Source organism: Eumetopias jubatus, unplaced genomic scaffold (genome assembly GCF_037043125.1).
Source record: "Eumetopias jubatus isolate StellerSeaLion01/CBP00866 unplaced genomic scaffold, mEumJub1_p1.0 scaffold_15, whole genome shotgun sequence".
Lineage (NCBI taxonomy): Eukaryota > Metazoa > Chordata > Mammalia > Carnivora > Otariidae > Eumetopias > Eumetopias jubatus.
The window spans coordinates 90,775,722-90,795,410 of NW_028274821.1; the positions used below are offsets into that span (position 1 = coordinate 90,775,722).

General features: G+C 56.4%; 1 protein-coding gene across 4 annotated transcripts in view; it reads left to right on the forward strand.

Moving 5' to 3' along the window:
* The window catches only part of NTNG2 (netrin G2), a 66,932-nt gene that overhangs the window by 24,155 nt on the left and 23,088 nt on the right, over positions 1-19,689 (forward strand). For all 4 annotated transcript variants that reach the window (XM_028090572.1, XM_028090571.1, XM_028090573.1 and 1 more), the window contains one exon: positions 5,540-6,183. In XM_028090572.1, the coding sequence (XP_027946373.1) occupies positions 5,540-6,183 (644 nt within the window). The remainder of the gene's footprint in view (positions 1-5,539; positions 6,184-19,689) is intronic.

A 19,689-nucleotide genomic window follows, 5' to 3' on the forward strand; every position in this document is an offset into this window, starting at 1 on the left:
TGGTTACGGCTCCGGGGGCCGCCCCTGCACAGGCTCCTTGGTAGGGGCCCAGAGGTCCAAACAACCTGACTTCCCCTGGGCTCGGTTTCCTGCATCCCTGCTAACAGTCGACTTTCACTCGATTATATTTTTTGCCCGAAGCTTGTCTACACTGTTTACAGCCTGGCCTCTGGCTCCCAGCTGTACCCTTTGCACAGAAAACAACGAACAAAAGCATTCAAGAGACCACTGAAAGGCTTGAAATTCGTGGTACGAAATGGTTTCTCCATAGAATAGTTCTTTCCAGGCGACTCCTGCTCAGTGTCTCTGTGGGTCTGTCTGTTCGCACCCCATTCTCTGGTGCTGTTGTCCTAGCTGCCTGCCTTCCCCTTGCCCTGCACCCCTGCCTTCACCCCTCCCCATCAGCCCCACCACCTAACCTTCCAGGTGACTTGCCTTGGTGTGTGTGCAGAGATGGGAGAGGCACACGGGCTCGGTTTCCCCAAGATTTCCTAGGCTCGGCCCCACTGTGTTCAGAGGAAGTGACGTGGGGGGGCTGGCAGGTACTCGGCTTCTCGGTCTGTAGCACTGGCCGCCCCGGGGTTGCTGGGAGGATGCCATGCGGAATGGGTGTGAAGTGCCAAGCCCAGCCCTGGCACACGGTTCGCACGCAATGAATGGCATGATCATTATGCACATCTGAGCCCTCAGTCCCCAAGGCGGTCCGTGTCTTATGTGAAGTTCTGGTTTTACCGTTAATGAGCTGGTTGGCCTCAGCCTTCCTTCTTCCCATCGAAGGTTGCTGGGAGAGCCCCTGAGCTAGTGTATTTGAAGCTGCTGTTTAATAATTATTGCTACCATTTGGAGATGTTTTCTAGGTATTTCGTACACATTATTTCACATGATGTTGGATGAGAGACTACATTCAAAGAGGTAAAGCAACATTCTCAAGGTCACACAGCCTCAAGGGACAGAGCTGAGATTAAACCCAGGACTTTCAGACCCCAAAGCCGGTTTCCTTAACTGCTCCAGAACAGGGGTTCCTAACTGGGGAGACAGGACCCCATGAATCCCCAGAGTTTGCATGGAAAATGCGGTGTGTTACATTTTTCTTTGGAGAAAGTTTCAAACCTTTTAGTCAGGGGTATGATTTTTATTTATCTACTTTTTGGGGAATATTCATGAAATGTCTAAAAAAAAATAATGACTGCTTTCGATGATAATATCAAATGTTGGCTTTGGTATCATCCTAAAAAGTTAAAGGTGTGCCTCTAACACCCCAACTTTCTGGTTTTAGGCCAGGTATTAGGCACTAGGTATTGTTTGGATTGTGTTTCAGTATTAGTCTGATCTCATGGAGATGGGTGGAAATGTGCAGACCAAGAAGGCGGGCAGACGCTGGCCCTCCAGCCCGGCCCCTCCCTCACACCTGCCCTCATGAGCTGTCAGACTGAGGCACAGCCCTGGGGGAGGGGGGCTTGGGGTGAAATGGGCTCCCAACCCCAGGCTCCTCCTCGGGAACCTTCGCTAGGGGAGAACAGAAGGAAAGCGAGGCAAGAGCAAATGGTGTTCGGAAGGACCACTGGTTCAGCGTGGACAGCGCCTTCAACAGGAGACACACCCCGCACCCCCGAAATGGTTAAATGGAATTCCAAGAACTTGGGGCGGGAGGGCGGTGGAAGGGAGGAAGAGAAACGGGAGCGAGAGGGAGAGAATTGTGCAGGCGATGCCTTGGGATTTATTTATCGTGCTCGCTGTGGATTAAGCCCGCTCAGCAGCAGGCGCGGGGCCGGTAAACACACAGGCTGATTCATTAGTTTCTGACCATCTGCTTCCCGGGCCGGGGGCGGGGGGGGGGGGGCGGGGGCGGGGGGCCAGTGGGCCCTGCAGGTTATGGCAGCGTGTCCCCTGACAGAGCTGGCCATGTCAGTCTTGGTGGTGACAGACGGGCCGGTACAGATGGGGGTTGTGTGGGATCCCGCATCCGGTGGTGGGGGCCACCAAGAGGCTGGGCAGGGTGAGGGAAGGTGGGCAGGGGGAGGAAGAAGGACCGGGGAAAGGTGAGGTGTGGGTGATTCACAGAAGTCAGGGGTTGGCAGGGATAATATCAGCATTCGACATGAGTTTTATTAATAGTAACCCAATTGTCATTATGTTAATAACTAATTAATATGATGACAGTCATAACTATAATTTGGTGAGTGGCTACCGAGGTCCAGGCCCTATACAGAGGTTTTACCACGTTGTCCCAGATAAGCACACTGATGTCACATGACGGGCGACAAAGGAACTGGGTTTAAATGTTGAGTCAGGCAAGGAGGGCTTCCTAGAGGAGGTGCGTGGGGGGAGGCTCTGAAAATGCTGAGAGAGAGTGGCTGCAGGAACACAAGCTCAGAGGTGAGAGAGGATGAGGCAGCCAGGGAAAAGGCACAGCCTTCGGTGCTGGATTGATAGGAGTTATCCAGGTGGGCAAAGAAGCATGTTGTCTGGTACCCGTGTCTCCGGGACCAGGCTGGTGGAGGAAAGCTCCAGACAGAGCTTCTGGGGAAATCATCAAAAACTCACAATTCAGTCCTGCCCCTCTGAACCGGTGCTCCTACCCTGAACTTCCCCTCTCGTCCCCAGCTTTGGGATGAGGCATGTATTCGTTTGCTAGGGCCCAGGTGGCGTAAACAACAGAAATCTATTTGTTCACGGCTCTGGAGCCCAGAAGTCTAAGATCCAAGTTTGCTTGACCCTTGAAGACCAAGGTGGGTCTGGTTTCCTCTGAGGCCCCTCCCCGGGGCTGGCAGATGGCCGCCCTCCTCTTGCTTCTTCACAGTGGTTTTCCTCTGGGCGCACTCACCTCTGGTGTCTCTCTGTGGATCCAGATTTCCTCTCTTTACAGAGACCCCAGTCATGTTGGATCAGGACCCACCCTGAGGGCCTCATTTTAACTAAGGCCCTCTCTCCAACCAGTCACATTCCTACATCCTGAGGTTTAGGGCTTCAACATACGAATTTGGAGGGAGGGACAATTTAGTCCCTAACAAGGTGCCGGGGGATTGGAAGGGGACCTGAGGGGTAAGAAGGGGGTGATTGCTGGGTGGTGGGTGGGGAATGCCAGCCTAGGGGCAAACTGTGTCCTCCTGCCCCCAGTGTCCATGTGTGAGCTCTCGCACATCTCCATCCCAAATGGCATGACCATGACCGGAGCTGATTCTGCCTCTGGACTGAGTGCCCTTTGCTGCTGTCGGCAGAGGGACTGGGGCAGATGCTGTGCCCCAACCCACACGCAGGCTTGCTTCCTCTGGTCACCAGGCCTGGCCTCTGCAGGCCATTGAGCCATCCCCAGGGCCCTCTCAGCCCCTTCCCATTCGGGGCGACGGCACAAGGTCACTCTGCTGGAGCTCGAGGAAGCTGGAACCCACAAGCTGAGTCAGACCCCCTTCCTGCCGTGTTGCATGTGAGGACACTAGTGTTTCAGGACAGCCCCGAGGTTGTACGGGACAGGAACAGGTTCATCCTCAAACACCACCCGCTGTCAAGGAGGCCCGGGCCAGTCCTGCTTAGTCCTGGACCTCCAGCAGTTTCCCCATCTGCTGAACGAGGGGTTGGACTCGGCGGTCAACCCCTTCCATCCCGAGGTTTGCGGGTCCTGAGAATCAGCAGGCCTGGGCCAGGTTTGGTGGACGGTGGCACCATAGCGGACCAAGGACAGAGCTATTTTGGTCGAGGAGGGCTTTGTGGAACCTGCCTCAGTAAAACCCTTCCCACGGAGGACCCCTGGGCAGCCCGGGAACGTGTCCTTCACAAAGGGCATCAGCTGAGACGGCCTGAGGCCACCATGGTGATGCCGGCGGGGGCGCCAGCTCAGCCGCCCAGGAGGCAATGCTCCCACTCCCCTGTGGGAGCTGAGTGGCTCATTCTGGAGTGAGAGACTTTAACTCAGATCCAAGCTGTTTTGTCTCTGAGCAAACCAGAGACCTGAAATATTCATCACAAAGGGATGTGAGTGGTCTGGGCGCTGTGATTCTTCATGACAGCTTTGTTTTTTTGTTTTTTTTTTAATTAATAGACTATGTTTTAGAGCAGTTTTAGGCTTACAGAAAATTGAGCCCACAGGGGCGGGAGTTCCCAATGCCCCCTTGCCTCCCCATGAACACTTCCCTCTACTATTCACATTTGCACTGGTTTGATACATTTGTTACAGCTGATGAGCAACATCGATAGTCATTGTGAACCAGAGCCCAGAGTTACATCAGGGGTCCCTCTCAGTGTTGTCAGCTCGGTGGGTTTGGACCAAAGCACAGCGTCCTGCCTCCACCATGACCGTGTCACACAGAATCGCTTCACTGCCCTAGAATTCCCCCGTGCTCCAACCTGGGCAACCAGCGCGTTGGTGACATTTCCAGGCCTCCGGGTGAGTTCAGGCAGTGAACAAGCACGGGGAATGGATCTGAACTGCCATGGAGGGGAGCCACGGCGGGTGCCCGCTGGGCCCGGGAGTGGGCTGCCAGCCTTCTTGGGGTAGGTGGGAGGAGAGAGTGCGAGTGGGGGCTGTGCCTTGCCTTCTGCAGCCAGCATCCCCCACTGAGCCCGCCAGGCCTGTGCCAAGGCCCTGGAAACGACTCGCCACAACGATGCACCCCCGTGAGAGGAGCCTGTAGACACTCAGCATCCTCCCAGTGCGCCCAGACTACGCATGAGGTGGGCACACAGGCCACCGGGCAGAGGCGGGCGTGACTGCCATGCTCTGCAGCAGAGGCCAAGGCATGGCTCCTGGCGCTTGGTGGGTGCCTTGGGCCAGGGCGCCCACCTTCCCGAGCCCGGGTTCCTTCATCCAGAGTGTGGAGCTAATACTCTCATTCTGTGCTCGGAAGTGAGATGGCAGACGGGCGAAGTGAGGCGAGGAGGTCTGTAACTAATATACATCGCGGGCGGAGACTTCGACTTCCCCTCCTACCTCATTCCTGTTGCTATAATGCTATTGGTTTAAAGGGTCAGAAAGGCGTCTTGGTGTAGGAGATGTTTAAAGAGTTAAGAATGTGAGTAGGAATTTTCAAGACAGACAGCGTGGAAGGGCACATGGAGGAAAGGGAATACGGTCTGCGAAGGCTCAGAGGCGCAGACGAGCTGGGTGTGGAGGGCAGGAGTGCTCTGGTTGGGCCGGGCCCCAGGAGAACAGTGGCTCCAGGTATGGTGGAAGGAGAGAACTAAAGAGTCGCATTAAAGAGGCAGGACTTTACCTGCAGGCCATGAGGAACCATGGGGGCCTTGGGAGCAGGTGACTAACACCCGCCCTTCTTGATTGTATTTGGAGTAGGGGCAAGTGTGCGTTTTCTTGGGAAGCCATAGACTTGCATGCCTCTATGTGCTTTGGGGAAATGGGTGCAAATCACCAGCCCAGCGGAGGTTCCTGGTGCCCGGACCCTTCTGCCACTTCCGGGCAGACGCCCGGGGAGGGCGCACAGTTGGGGCCAGGCCGGGTGGAGTCTCCCGGGCCCCGCCCCCGGGCCCCGCCCCCGGCCCCGCCCCCCGAGCTGTCAGCGCCCACCCCTCCCGTCTCCTCCTCCCGCAGGAGAACCCCTACCTGTGCAGCAACGAGTGTGACGCCTCCAACCCGGACCTGGCCCACCCGCCCCGGCTCATGTTCGACAAGGAGGATGAGGGCCTGGCCACGTACTGGCAGAGCGTCACGTGGAGCCGCTACCCGAGCCCGCTGGAAGCCAACATCACCCTTTCGTGGAACAAGAGCGTGGAGCTGACGGACGACGTGGTGGTGACCTTCGAGTACGGCCGGCCCACGGTCATGGTCCTGGAGAAGTCCCTGGACAACGGGCGCACGTGGCAGCCCTACCAGTTCTACGCGGAGGACTGCATGGAGGCCTTCGGCATGGTGGCGCGCCGCGCCCGCGACCTGTCGTCCTCGGGCGCCCACCGCGTGCTGTGCACCGAGGAGTACTCGCGCTGGGCGGGCTCCAAGAAGGAGAAGCACGTGCGCTTCGAGGTGCGGGACCGCCTGGCCATCTTCGCTGGCCCCGACCTGCGCAACATGGGCAACCTCTACACGCGGCTGGAGAGCGCCAAGGGCCTTAAGGAGTTCTTCACTCTCACGGACCTGCGCATGCGGCTGCTGCGCCCTGCGCTGGGGGGCACCTACGTGCAGCGGGAGAACCTCTACAAGTACTTCTATGCCATCTCCAACATCGAGGTCATTGGCAGGTAAGGCCTGCTGGGGGGTACTGGGACGTTACCTGGGTCCTGGGATGTCGCCTGGGTCCCGGGATATTAGCTGGTACTCAGGATGTAACCTGGTTCCCAGGATGTCACCTGTTTTCTGGGATTTTACCTGGTTCCTGGGATGTTAGTTAGTACTCAGGATGTAACCTGGTTCCCAGGATGTCACCTGGGTCCCGGGATGTTAGCTGGTACTCAGAATGTTACCTGGTTCCCAGAATGTTCCCTGTTTTCTGGGATTTTACCTGGTTCCTGGGATGTTAGTCAGTACTCAGGATGTTACCTCGTTCCCAGGATGTTCCCTGGTTGCTGGGATGTTCCCTGGTTCCCGGGATGTCACCTGGTTGCTGGGATGTTACCTGGTTTCCGGGATGTCACCTGGTTCCTGGGATGTTACCTGGTTCCTGGGATGTTACCTGGTTCCCAGGATGTTGCCTGGGTCCTGGGATGTTAGCTAGTATTCAGAATGTTACCTGTTTGCCAGGATGTTGCCTGGGTCCTGGGATGTCACCTGGGTCCCGGGGTGTTAGCTGATACTCAGGATGTTACCTGGTTCCCAGGATGTTGCCTGGGTCCTGGGATGTTGCCCAGGTCCTGGGATGTTAGCTGTTAGTCAGGATGTTTCCTGGTTCTCGAGATGTTACCTGGTACCCGGGATGTTGCCTGGTTCCTGGGATGTTACCTGGTTCCTGGGATGTTAGCTGATACTCAGGATATGACCTGGTTTCTGGGACATTCCCTGGTATCTGGGATGGTACCTGGTATTACATCAAAGGGGCTGCCTATGGTGGCCAGGGCTGCACAGACAAGACACCTGGTTTTTCCATGGAGGGAGGTGAATGATGGATGATAAATGTCCTCTGGAGGGCCTGGAGGGCCGGAAGGTCTAGAGGAGACCAGTGGAGCTGGGCAATGTGGGCAGGGCGTGGGCAAAAGCCGAGCGCTCAGGAGGTGCTCTGTAACCGTCCGGCAACTCAGTGAATTGGTGCTTGTGTCTGGGGGTCCCCAAGACCACCCTCAGGCTCAATGATTTTCTAGAAGGACAGAACCTAGCAAAACAGTACGCTCTCAATTACAGTTTATTACACTGAAAAGAGATTAAAGTTAGCAACAGACAAAGGGCCACGCGTGGGCTCCTGGAGACCGCAGTGCGAGCTTCTGTTTATCCTCTCCCAGTGCAGCTCTGCAGACACTACTCGGCCCTCCCAGCAATGATGTGTGATCACATGTGTGGCATAGCACCAGCTAGGGAAGTTTGCCCAAGCCTTGGTATCCAAGGTCTTTTTTGGGAATTGATCATGTAGGCATGGCTGACTGCCTGCATGGTTGACCTTGGTCTTCAATCCCTTGACCTAGAAGCCCCCTGCCATAAATCATATCATCACCGTAAACCAAACTAATGTGTCCCAAAGCCCCAGGTAAACAAAGACACTTACCAGGCAAGACATTCCAATGGCTCAGAGATTACCTCACAGAAGCCAGTCAAGGGCCAGACTTTTCTTTGGCATATGCAGGGTGTGGACAGCCCACACATGCTGAGTTCATCCTTTACTCACAGCTCTGGAGAAGAGTAGGTTTCTAGGCCACTTTGGCCGAAGACAAAAGACCATCGTAGATAAAAACTAGGCCTTTGATCCCCAGGAAAGATGGCGGATGACTAAGTGACTCCCTGATATCTGGGTCATTTGTTCCTTCAACAGATCATGTGCGGTCTGTAGGGGCAAGAACTCTATCCCTGAGCCTGCTCCCTAACACCCTGGTCTGCGCTCCGGAGAGGCTCGGGGAAGGCTCATCCCTGGGTCAGTGAGTGGTCAGTGATAAGGGGCAGCAGCATGTGATGCTCTCCTAGTATGACTCCCACACCGGCAGCATCAGCAGCGCTTGGAAACTTCCTAGAAATGCCAGTTCTCAGGCCCCACACCAGACCTACTGCATCAGAACCTCCAGGGGTGGGCCCAGCAATCTGTGTTCCAGTGAGCCGTCCGGGGATTCTGATGCGTGCCTTAGTCTGAAAACACTGGCTGGTTGGGAGCACGGTTCCGGAGCCAGACAGCCTTATTGGATTCCTGGCACTGCCATCCACGGGCTGTGAGACCCCGGACAAGGACCCTTCTGTGCCCCAGTTTCCCCGCCTGTGGAATGGGAATGATAACAGTCACACCCTTCTCATTGGATGGTGGTGACAGTTAAACGGGCTAAGGTGGGACATAATCAGGATCGGGCACATGGCTTAGGCCATGTGGGCAGGGGTCCCACCAAGAACCCTGCTGGGACAACATACACCAGGGGCATCTTTCCACAGCAGGCTCCAAAGACCCCAAGTATAGAATTACTGATGAGAGGAAAAAGCAATTTGTTGCATGGTGTGTCTAGTATAATCCCTCTTCTGTAAAATGTATAATACACCCGTGTGCGTAATTTCTACATCTTGGGGAGACGTTGGAAAGAAATCTGTCCAGGCACAGGAAGAGCATCAGGGGCTCGGGGCAAAGGCTAGGAGCTTGTGTGCTGACAGATCACTGTGGTCCTGCCTGCAGAGTGGGGCTGTTGTTTTCAGCTCGTGTTTGCCTTTTATTTTACTTGGACTCTGCGTGTGTATTCCAGGGGGGCCAAGGCAAAGGCAAGTGGTTGACGAGGTGGTTCAGGGTCAAGGCTGACAGGTGCACGTGCAAGGGCCTCTATTTCTGACACCTGCGACTTCTAACCCTCCCCTGCTTGGGGCAGGATATGTTAAATCAGGAATGTTCTGGAAACGACCTGATAAGTGGCCACTGTTGTGGAAGCTGGGGGTCAAGGATGGAGGTCTCTGATCTGTGTCCAGGTTTTGGGCCTCTGGTCCTCTCGGTGACCTCTGCCTGCCCCGGGGATGCAGTGGCTAGTATAAGACCCTTCCTTCACTCTGCAGTCCCAGCCAGCTTAGCACTATGTGGTGGTTGGAACCAGATCCCCACACCTTCTGGGGGTTGCATCCGCCTTTCTGATCTGCCTTGGGCTCCTGCAGGGGGACCCTCATCTTCAGGAGTGTGGTCAACAGCCCTCCTTCCACCTCATTGGGTGATCTGGGGCCAGGTGAGCCGGTCCCGGCCCTGCCCCTCTCCACCCCTCTCCGGGCCTCAGTTTCCCACCTGTAACTTGAGGACTGGGCGCCTGGAGACCACGTCTCCCTGGCAAGATGGAAGGGCAGCCCCTGCTCAGCAGCTCCCAGCTCCCTTTGGCACCCAGCCTCTGCAGGTGGCGGGCATTAGACGTAATGGTGGCGGAAGTACGGCAATCAATTCACAGATGAAGTAAGTACTCTTCAGGCAGCTGGTTGGCAGGAAAGCGGCAGCTTGGCTTATCGATTAATTAGGTCTGGTTAGATGGTTCAGCAAAGGGCTGCAACTTCCTCCGCTTTTCCTTTTTAAATTCCGGGTGGGAAAGCCCAGCAGTGCTAGGGAGTCAGAGAGGCCCCCGGAGACAAGGCAGGGCGGCAAAGGCGTATGGAGGAACCGCCCAGATGATGCCCTTGCTGTTTCTGAGTGGGCGCCTGGGGACCTCCCGGGGCCTCTCAGGTTCTGGGATCTCAGATTGAACCCATTCTGGGATTCCCTGAGTCTCATGGTCCCGTGTGCCTCCCTTTGTAGCCTGCCAACAATAGTAGCTGGTACTTACTGAGCATTTGCTACAGTCTCATTGAGTGAGTCTCATTGAGCTCCGAGCTAAGGGCTTCATGTGCATTTTCTTATTTAATTAATAGTCATTTGACTCCCCAATGGGTTATTGAATTGCTAAGATCCCACAAGCCAAGAACGTGGCATTGAGCAAGCCAGACCTGATCCCCACCTTGCCCGATAGAGACAGCGCTCCCCTCTACCTCCTGTTTTCAGATGCAGAGGCTGAGGTCAGGGAACATAAGGAGATCACACAGCTAAACTAAACACCAGACAGCCAAGATCCAACCCAGGCATGTCCAAGCTCAAGTGCATCTCTATATAGGGCCGTCTCACTGACCCCCTCTCCCAAATCCAAAGGTCTCTGGTACTGTGGTTGCTCCCAACCTGCCACTGTTGTCAGCTATTTCCACCTGCAAGGAAGACCCAGATTGGGGGGCAGGGGGGGGCTGAGGCACCTGGCCACTGCAGGGGAGGGGGGCAGAGCAGCTGGAGAAAGTCCAGGGCCCTGTGGAATGAGGAATGAGTACAGAGCAGGGGTAAGAGGAAAGGCTTCAGCACCTTGAGGCCTCTGCCCCCACCAGCCTTGCCTCCCTCCCTCCCTGCGGGCCCTGACAAGTCCTGCCCACTCTGGGTCTGGGACAGAGAGAAGAGGGGGGTCTTACCTCCTATTCATTCCCGTTCCTGGAAGGCAGGAAAGGGGCTGGAGCTATTTCCTCCTTCCACACATGGGCAAACTCAGGTGTGGAGCAGGAGAGCAGCTAGCTGGCTTTCACTGTGCAGCAAATCTGGGGTGACATCTGGATTTGGGAGGAAATGTGATCATCCCTTTACTGTCCCTGGAGCAGAGACAGAGCCCCCACCCCCGCCCCAAGTGGTCAAGTGCAGCAAGGCCCAAACCTGGCCAGCATCATACAGGAGAGCTTTTTAAGATGACAGGTTCCCCAGCCCCACCACGAAAGAGGCTTGGATCCCATAAGTTTGGAGCAAGTTCCAGAAAGCCCTCTCTTTGCAAAGCTCCTCAAGCGAGTTGGAGAGGCAGGGCTCCATCACTGATTAGCTGGATCTCCTTAACCTGCCTGAGCCTCAGTTTTCTTATCTGCAAAATGAAAATATAGTAACTCCCTCATCAGCTTGTGGTGAGGATTCATTAGGCTGATGCGTGCACGGAGCTTATTCCAGCCTCCCCTTCCTCCAGCTAGGTGGCAGGACAGGTAAGGGAGGGAGGCGTGGAGCCAGGGCTGCCTGGATAGGAGGCCATGGCCACATCCATCCCCAGAAATTGGAGCTCCGAAAAGATGCAGGGAAGCATGCGTTCTTGGGTTAGTGTGGTGGCAAGCCCAAATGTCTACGGGGGCACGGAAGACACATCCCTGGGTAATGTAGACCCGTAGAGAAAACAGGGAAGGGTGCGGTCTGTGGAGAAATGGGCAGAGCAGGCCCTTCACAGAACAAGAGACCAAATATTGCCAGATCTTCTGAGGTTACAAGAGAAGGCAGGCAGCAGGTATCTATGTAAGATCTCTTGATTTTTAAAATTTTGGCACCTACTTCAAAATTTTTTTCAAAAACCCTGTGCAGGTACAACAAAACACACTGGTGGCCCAGGGCAGCTCCTGAGCTGACCGTGTGCCCCTCACACTCTGAGATGTTCCTGTCCTGTCGCAGGTGTGACAGCATAGCCGTTGTGCTAATAGGACTCAGCAGGTCCGTGGCAGGGTGGGCACCCAGGGCCTGGGGCGTGAGCAGACCGGCGAAACAGTGTTGCCAGTCCTGCCCACTCTGGGTCTAGGACAGAGAGTAGACGGGGGTCATCCGGTTCTCATCCCCAAGCCCTGACCAGGGGCAAATTCCTCTGCTCAGAAAATTCTCGGAGGCTCTGGGGAACCAGTCCAGCTGGGCCTTTGTCAGCTGGGGACAGGGAAGGAGGAGCTCCCTGTCCTGGAGGTATTCAAGCCCATCAGGGTGGCGTTCGTGGGAGATGGTGGAGAGAGGTCCATGGGTCAGATTAAGGTCCTGAGCACCTGTTCCGTACGACAATAATAAATGTTGATTAAGTGAACAGGAGCTTATAGATACCACTTAGAAATTTGGTGGGTGTTAGATTACAGGCATTGTGTCCTCACCCCCTTTGAACCCAAGAGGAGCTTGGAGGGGGGAGACATGCCCCGTCCCAGAGACAGAGCTGGGCCTGGACGGGCGTGTCTGACCCTGGGCTGGCCGAGCCCACCGACTTTGCCAGATTCTGCTCCGAGCCCCTGGACCGGCTGACACCCACCTGGTTTTCTCCCCCTTCCCCCCTTCCCCACGTCTTGCCTTCTTGTCTTCTTCCACAAATGCCCTGTCCCTATTGATCACCCGGTAACTGGAGATGGACAGAACTCAGGACAAGAATAGAAACCTCAGAGGGAAGGTTTCTACTCTGGGCGTGAGTGTGGAGGGCAGTGGGTGGGGGTGGGGGGTGCATCAGAGAGAGAGGCGCTTTCTTGCCCACCTGTGTGCCTGGCCCTCCTTCTAGACTCTTCCCTGGGCCTTTCTGCAGGGAGTGTGTGAATTCCCCTGTAACGCTGGGACCCTGCTCGAGGCAGAGCAGTTCCACTCCTAGGCATATCGGTGCAAAAGCAGGGAAAGCAGGGGCTTGAAGGTATGTGTGGGCACCTGTGTTCACGGCAGCATCGTGCCCAGCAGCCCAAAGGTGGGCATAACCCAAGTGTCCGTTGACAGATGATGGATACGTGCAATGTGGTCCGTCCCTATTCCATGGAATGTTACTCAGCCTCAAAAAGTAAGGGAATTCTGACATCTGCTACAACATGGGTGAGCCCTGCGGACATGATGCTGAGTGAGTTAAGCCGGACCCAAGGACAGGTATCCCCTGCCTCCGCTCAGATATGGTACCTGGAGAAGTCAGGATCAGAGCAACGGAAAATAACATAAAGGCTTGGGGAAGGCAGGGGTGCAGAGTCACCGTGTAGTGGGGACGGAGTTTCTGTTTGGGATGATGCGAACATTCTGGAGGCGGATGGTGTTGATACTTACCCAGTAATGTGAATGTACTTAACGCCCCTGAACCAGGCACCTAAAAACGGGAAAATGGTAAATTTTATGTTACGGCTGTTTTACCTCAATTAAAAAAAAAAAAAAAGGAAAGAAAAAGACTTGATCTTGGGCTCAGGAGTTCGAGCCCCACGTTGGGTGTAGAGATGACTTAAAGACATAAATAAATAAAAACTGGGCGCCTGGGTGGCTCAGTCGGTTAAGCGACTGCCTTCAGCTCAGGTCATGATCCTGGAGTCCTGGGATCGAGGCCCACATCGGGCTCCCTGCTCCTTTGGAGCCTGCTTCTCCCTCTGACCCTCTTCCCTCTCGTGTTCTCTCTCATTCTCTCTCTCTCAAATAAATAAATAAATAAATAAAATCTTAAAAAAAAAAGAATAAGAAGGAACAGGTGGGTGGATGGCTTCCGTGTCAGACCGTCTGGGTGCAAATCCTGCCTCAGCTGTGACCCTGGGCAGGGTACACCAGCTGCCCAGGCCTCCTTTCCCACATCCGTAAAACAGAGACAGCGACCTCGGGGTGCAAGTGAGGTGAAGAAGGGTTTGGAGAACAGGGCTTGGAGCCGTGGCTGGGTCCCTGTGCCGCCGCCTGTAAGCACCAGGGCCAGCATCATGCCCAGGAAGCACCAGATGGCAGGGTGCATCCCGGAGGCCCTCCTCCCCGGGCGGGGGCACTTTTCGGAGGGTCACGTGGGCTTTAGGAGCCAGGACTCCCCGAAGTCATGTGCCGTGTGGGTGGTCAGCCTGCAAGTGGGGCCCCAGGTTCCATGCCATTCTCAAAGGGGGTCCGTGATCCCGAGTGTTTGGAGAGTGAGCTTTGTGTGCTACTTTTTTTGGTAAGACTTTATTTATTTATTTGTCACAGAGTGAGAGAGCGCAAGCGGGGGGAGGGGCAGAGGCAGAGGGAGAAGCAGGCCTCCCGCTGAGCAGGGAGCCCAATGCGGGACCCGATCCCGGGGACCCCGGAATCACCACCTGAGCTGAAGGCAGACGCTCAGCCACCCAGGCGCCGCTACTTTTTTTTTTTTAAATGAACACATACGAGCTCTGCTCACTGGGGTCAGAGGTTTCATTAGGGTTACTTCACGCCCCCGTAGCCGGGTCTGCTGAGCTTCCTGAACCATTGCTTCCCACCGAAGAGCAGACATGCAGAATTAAGACAGTATTCTCCGTCTGCTGAGAACTGGGGGCAGGGGGCAGGGGTTCCTGGGGAACTGCGTGGGGGTCCCCTGCCCGGTGCAGCTCCCCTGGATGCCTCTGCTCTGTTCCCCGACCTGGTGCTGCCCCCCCCGTCAGTGAGAAGGGGCAGGAAGGGCTCCTGGTTTGGACCAGTCACAGAAGATGTGGGGAGACATGCAGGAGGGTTGAGGATGGAATGACCAACAACAGTGTCTTCCCAACAGCGCCGGGAGAACCAAGCCGCCTTTCCTCTTGCTGAAGGAGAAGGGTTTCCTGAGAGTTTTCTCACTGTCGTATTCATTCATTCCACAGATACTTTTAATGCACACTTTTATTCGTGTCCTAAAGCCACCAGAACCAAGTACCACAAACCAGGTGGGCTTTAAAAAGCCGAAACGTGTCGCCTTACAGCTCTGGAGGCGTGAAGTCTGAAATCAAGGGGTGGGCAGGGCCACGCGCTCTCTGAAACATGTAGAGGAGAATCCAGTCCATGCCTCCCTCACGGCTTCGGGGGAGGCCATCAACCTGTGGTCCCGTGGGCTGTTGCTGCATCCCTCTGGTCCCAACTCTGCTCCTCCCTGCTGCCTGTCCTGGGACCTGGCGTGCCTACTGAGGCTCTTCTTGGAAGGACGGCAGTCACGTTGGATTAGGGTCACCCTACTCCATATCACCTCATCTTATCTGATGTCTTCATCACATCTGCAAAGACCCTACTTCCATATAATTTCATGCAGCAGGAGTTAGAACCTCGGGAAGGGTGAGGGGGAGCAGGTGGGGGAGGGACGTTGCCAGCAGGAGTATAGCAGGTGCAAAGGCCCTGCCTTCGCACGCATGGTGCCTTCTAAGAACTTCACGTGATGTGGCTAGAGTTTGTGAGTTGCCCTAAGGCAAGAGCAGAGGGGACATGGCTGGATCCTGCCGGCCCCGCAGCCGTGGCAGGGAGTTGGTTTTATTCTAAGTTCGGAGAGAGCTCTTGCGGGATGCTGGGAAGTGACATGATCTGATTTCTAATGCTTCGACATTTGAGTTGGGAGGGGACCGAGGAGTGGCAGGGAAACTAGGCAGGTTCTTCCAAGACTGACGGCGGCCGGTACTGGTTCCCAGTGGTGGGGCAGGAAGCCAGGGGCCACCTGGGGATGGGGGGCCCTTGGTAGTAGCTAACCATGTGGGGACGGGGAACAGGGGCGTCCAGGGGGCTCCCAGGATTCTCGCCTGTGGACAGCTGGGAGGGAATAAGTTTCCGGAGGAAGTTGATTTTATATTTTTACATTTTTACATTTTTATTTTTTTTATTTTCTCGCACAGTAAAAATCATACCTTCTGGGGCACAGTTCTATGAATTTTAACACCTGTACAGATTCATGTGACTGCCACCACCACCAAGACACGGGACATTTCCATGTTCCCATGAAAGTCCCTCTGGCTGCCCCGTTGTAGCCGCACCACCCCCAGCAACCACGGATGCACGCTCTGTCCGGACAGTTGTCTTTCTGAAAATGTCCTATAGGTGCAGTCATGCGGCATGTGGGTGGCCTCTTTCAGCACAGTACCTTTGAGGAACAGGCTTTCTTGTTGCTGGGTGATGCCCCACTACGTGCCGGATGGCATTCCACTGTGTGCCGGGTGATGTCCTACTGTGTGCTGGGTGGTGTCCCACTGTGTGCTGGCCGTACCTCCATTCCTATGGCCATTCAGCCCTTGTGGGGTATTGCAACTGCTTCTGGTTTGGGGCGATCGTGAGTAAAGCCGCCATGAACATTCATGCCAAGGTTTTTGGGTGAACATAGTTTTCATTTCCCTTGAGTAAATGTCCAGGCGTGGGATCGCAGTGTCCTGTGATAAGTGTATGTTGCACTTTATAAGGAACCGCCGAATGGGTTTTCTAGAATGGCTGCACGCAGGGAAGAGGGAGCTCCGCTCCGGACTTGTGGCTCTGGGCCGCCCTGGAGGCCTCGGTGTCTGGAGTGCAGGCCAGACGGGGCTCTGGGGCTTCTGGGGCTTCGAGAGATCCTGACTCCCTGGGAGCGTTCGAGAACCCCGAGAGAGTGGGGAGATGGTGAGAGCGTCGGGCCTGGGTTGGAGCCCAGAGAGGTTGGATAGTGAAGGGGGCCACAGAGCATGAGCAGCTGGGAGGGGAGAGAGTCCAGAAGGAGGGTGCCCAAAGCCAAGCGGAACGAGTGTGTCCAATGCCGCTGGGGTCCAGACGGAGGAGGGCAAGCCACGTCCGTGGATTTGGCAACAGGGAGGTCGAAGGTGACCTCCTCCAGGGCACATGTGGTGGAGTCGGGGACAGAAGCTGTCTGTGGTGGGTTCCGGGTGAATGCCACAAAGTAAAAGAAGATGAACGAGGGGTAAAAATGGGGTGCTGTTAAGGCCTTTAAGAAGTGTGGTCCCGAGAGGGAGCAGGGACACTGGGCATGAGCCGGTGGGGAGAAGCGGGGAGGAGAGAGTTCTTCCTACAAATGGGGGAGGCGCCACAGTGCGGTGGCATTCTGCTGGAACCACCCAAAACAATGTGGGGAGAGCTGACAGGGTGCAGGAAAGGGCTGGGGAGGGCCACCAGGCGGGAGGAGGGGTGAGGGGGCAGAGGGTGACCTTGCACCGCATGTGAGGGGGAAAGGCACATGCAGGCTGACAGATGCACTGTTTGGGTCAGAAACCCAGCTTCTAACACTTCTGGCAACCACGGATGGCCATCCTCCCGCCCCCCCCCAAATACACACACCCTCCCCGAGGCTCCAAGAGGTCTCTCTGTGGTAACAGGGCTCTTGGTGTCAAAGGGAAGCCTACATTTGCATCTGACTCTTTCCTTTGCAAGGTTCTGGCCCAAGGCAAGTCTCCCCCACTTCCCCACCGGTAAAATGGGATCCCACTATTGTAAGGATCATCCGAGCACCTGCACATTGGCTCAACGCCCCACGCACCGCGGGTGAGCAAGAAGTGGGCATCCTTGTTATTTGGAAGGAGTCGGTTTTCACTCACCTGAACACAGACCTCATTCGCAGGTGTGTGTCGCTCACTAGGGGGACCCTCTCCAGCCAAGAGGAAGCTCTGGGTCTCATCCCCCCTCCGGTACGGTCCCCACCCCGTTCATGAGTCAGCTGGCGGGCAGGAAAGGACGTGCCACGCAGCCCGAGTGACTCGGGAAGACAATGTGATCACCAGTGGTGTAGCAAGGAGTACAGCCCCCACAGCCTGGCGGCACCCCACGCACGAACTCCAGGCCCCAGCAGGCTCTGTGCCCTGCCCCCCTGCTTTGTGACCTGCAAGACCTGGAGGCGTGGGCAGTGGGCAGGACAGACAGGGCCATGGAGGGGCAATGAGAGTCAGGGGGAAGGCAGATCGATTTGAGCCTATTCTCAGGCCTTGGCCTCCGCAGCAGAGGGAGCGGAGTGGGGGTGGGGGTCCTTCTGGAGGCTCGCTGGCATGTCGCCCCGTATCAAGCACGGGTTCGATTTACCACTGCTCCCTTCCCTGTTACCCCCCTGCCATCACCCCCACACACATGTGTGTGTGTACCTGCCCCCCCCGACACACACACACAGGCAGAAATCCGCTTCCACAAACACCTGTCACCTAACACATCACTCGCTGAAACATCGCGTGCATGCTGCTCACAGACTCACAGACTGGGGGCTGTAGGATGCCCTGAGGCCTCAGCGGGAGCCCAGCGTCCACTAGGGGCCTTGGCTTGGCTGTCCGGGACTTGGGGAATCTGGGGGCTTCTCCCCCATTCGGAGTTGCCCATTCTGAGCTTGGGATCCTGGAGGCCTCTTGCCACTCTGCGGGGCCATGCCCTCCCTCTGGATTCCTACCCAGCCCTCCCACCACACTCTCGGCCTGAGCAGCTTCCTTACATGGACTCCCGTCACCCTCCTGCCCCCCAGAGAGTGGCACCACCAGCGCCAGGATTTCATCTGGGGAGATGACTGGCTTCTCTCTTTAGTCTTGCCCCTTCCGTGCAGAGGCTTTTTTCCCAGACACAAGTCCAGCCATGTCCCTTCCCCTCAGTGGCTCCCCACCGCCCCTAGAATCAAGTGCACACTCTGCGGCTCTGCTCTCCCCTCCTTTGGCAGCCCGGGCTCTGAGGCCTCGCAGACCTGTGGCCCGGATGGTGGGCCCCTTTGACTTGCCTCTGGGCTGTTCCTTCTGCCTGGAGCACAGCCCAGCCCTCCCTGCCCTCCTGTCTGGCAGGTTCTTCCTCCCTCGGGCTTGGCTCAAACGGCCCGTCTCTGGGGCTCCCCAAGGCTGGAGACCTGGGCAGCCACCCCTCTGTGCCCCACTCTGGCCTTCACGGAGTGTGGCAGTTCCACTCTGTCGCAGCCACGGCGGCCACGCATGGACACCTCTGAACCCTTGCCCCCGGCCCCGCCCCAGGTGCTGAGCTGAGTCGGGTCTGGCTTGTTCGCCCAGTGAGGCTGGCACCGGGGACCAGGTGGGCATGCTGTGTGTTTATTGAATTCTTTCGCTCATTCATCCGTGAGCAAACGAGCTTACCATCAGTAGCTCCTTGCAGAGCAGGAAAGGAGTGGCGTGTTAGCAGCTCAGAGGCAGGGAGGCCAAGCCAGTTGGGCTTGCTAACACCCACCCTGTTGCTGCTCACCCCTCCACCATCGCACCCAGCAACGCCGATCACCTGGGCCTGGCCCTCCCTCCAGGGCGCCAGGGCCTCTCACGAGGTTGGGGGGAGACACGGATCCGGCTTCCGTCAACGGCCTGGCCAGGCTTGGGCGGTGGAGGGGAGGCGGTGGGCTTTCCAGGCCCTCCCTGGCCATGCCCACTGTCCCCAAGCCACATACTCGGACCCACGAGCTCCCTTCCACCGGCCTCTCCTGGTGGCTGGGAGGCGGCCTCTGGCTTCATAATGGGTAATAAGATTTATCAGTAGTCTGGAGGAGGTGATGTACGTTAAAGCACTTAATATAAAAGGACTTCGCACAGAAGCCCAAATTTGATTTAGCCAATGAACTCAATTGCCGGCCTGACCGCGTTCCAGGAGGAGTGGCCGCCAGCATTTATCCACATTACCCTGAGAGAGCCAGACCCCTCGCTGCCGAGGTCCTACCTTCTGTGGTCCCCGGCACCCGGGAGCCCCCTTCCCTCCCTCCTGTACCCAGCCCTGTCCCCTTCCACCAATTCACTGGAAAAGTCCAGCATTTTACTGGGTTCCCCTTCCCACCGTGCCTACTGTGTCCTGCTGGTCTCTTGTCAACTCTCGATCCAGCTAGATCCCTAAGCTTTCCTCCTGACCATTGCTTGCTTCTGCAACGGCTGCCCATCCCTCCACACTGCTGAGCCCCAACCAAGGACAGTCCTCTCCCTTCCTCCCCCCCCCACCCAAAAAGGCCTGAAGCCCCCAGGCCATGGCGTTCCCTATGGGGAGAGAAAGAACACTTCAAAGATGACCTTTGGCCAGCAGCACCTTGAGACCTAGCCATTTCCATGGCCACCTGCTGGCTGGGAGGGGAAGCCCCTGCCCAGGGAGCCCCAGCCCCCTCCCAAGGCCACAACCTCCCTCCTTGGAGTGCAGACCCCAGCCCTGAAGCGTGAGCCCCTCCACGAGGGAAGTTCCCTTGGGGCTGTCACCGTCTCCCTCGTCCTGCACA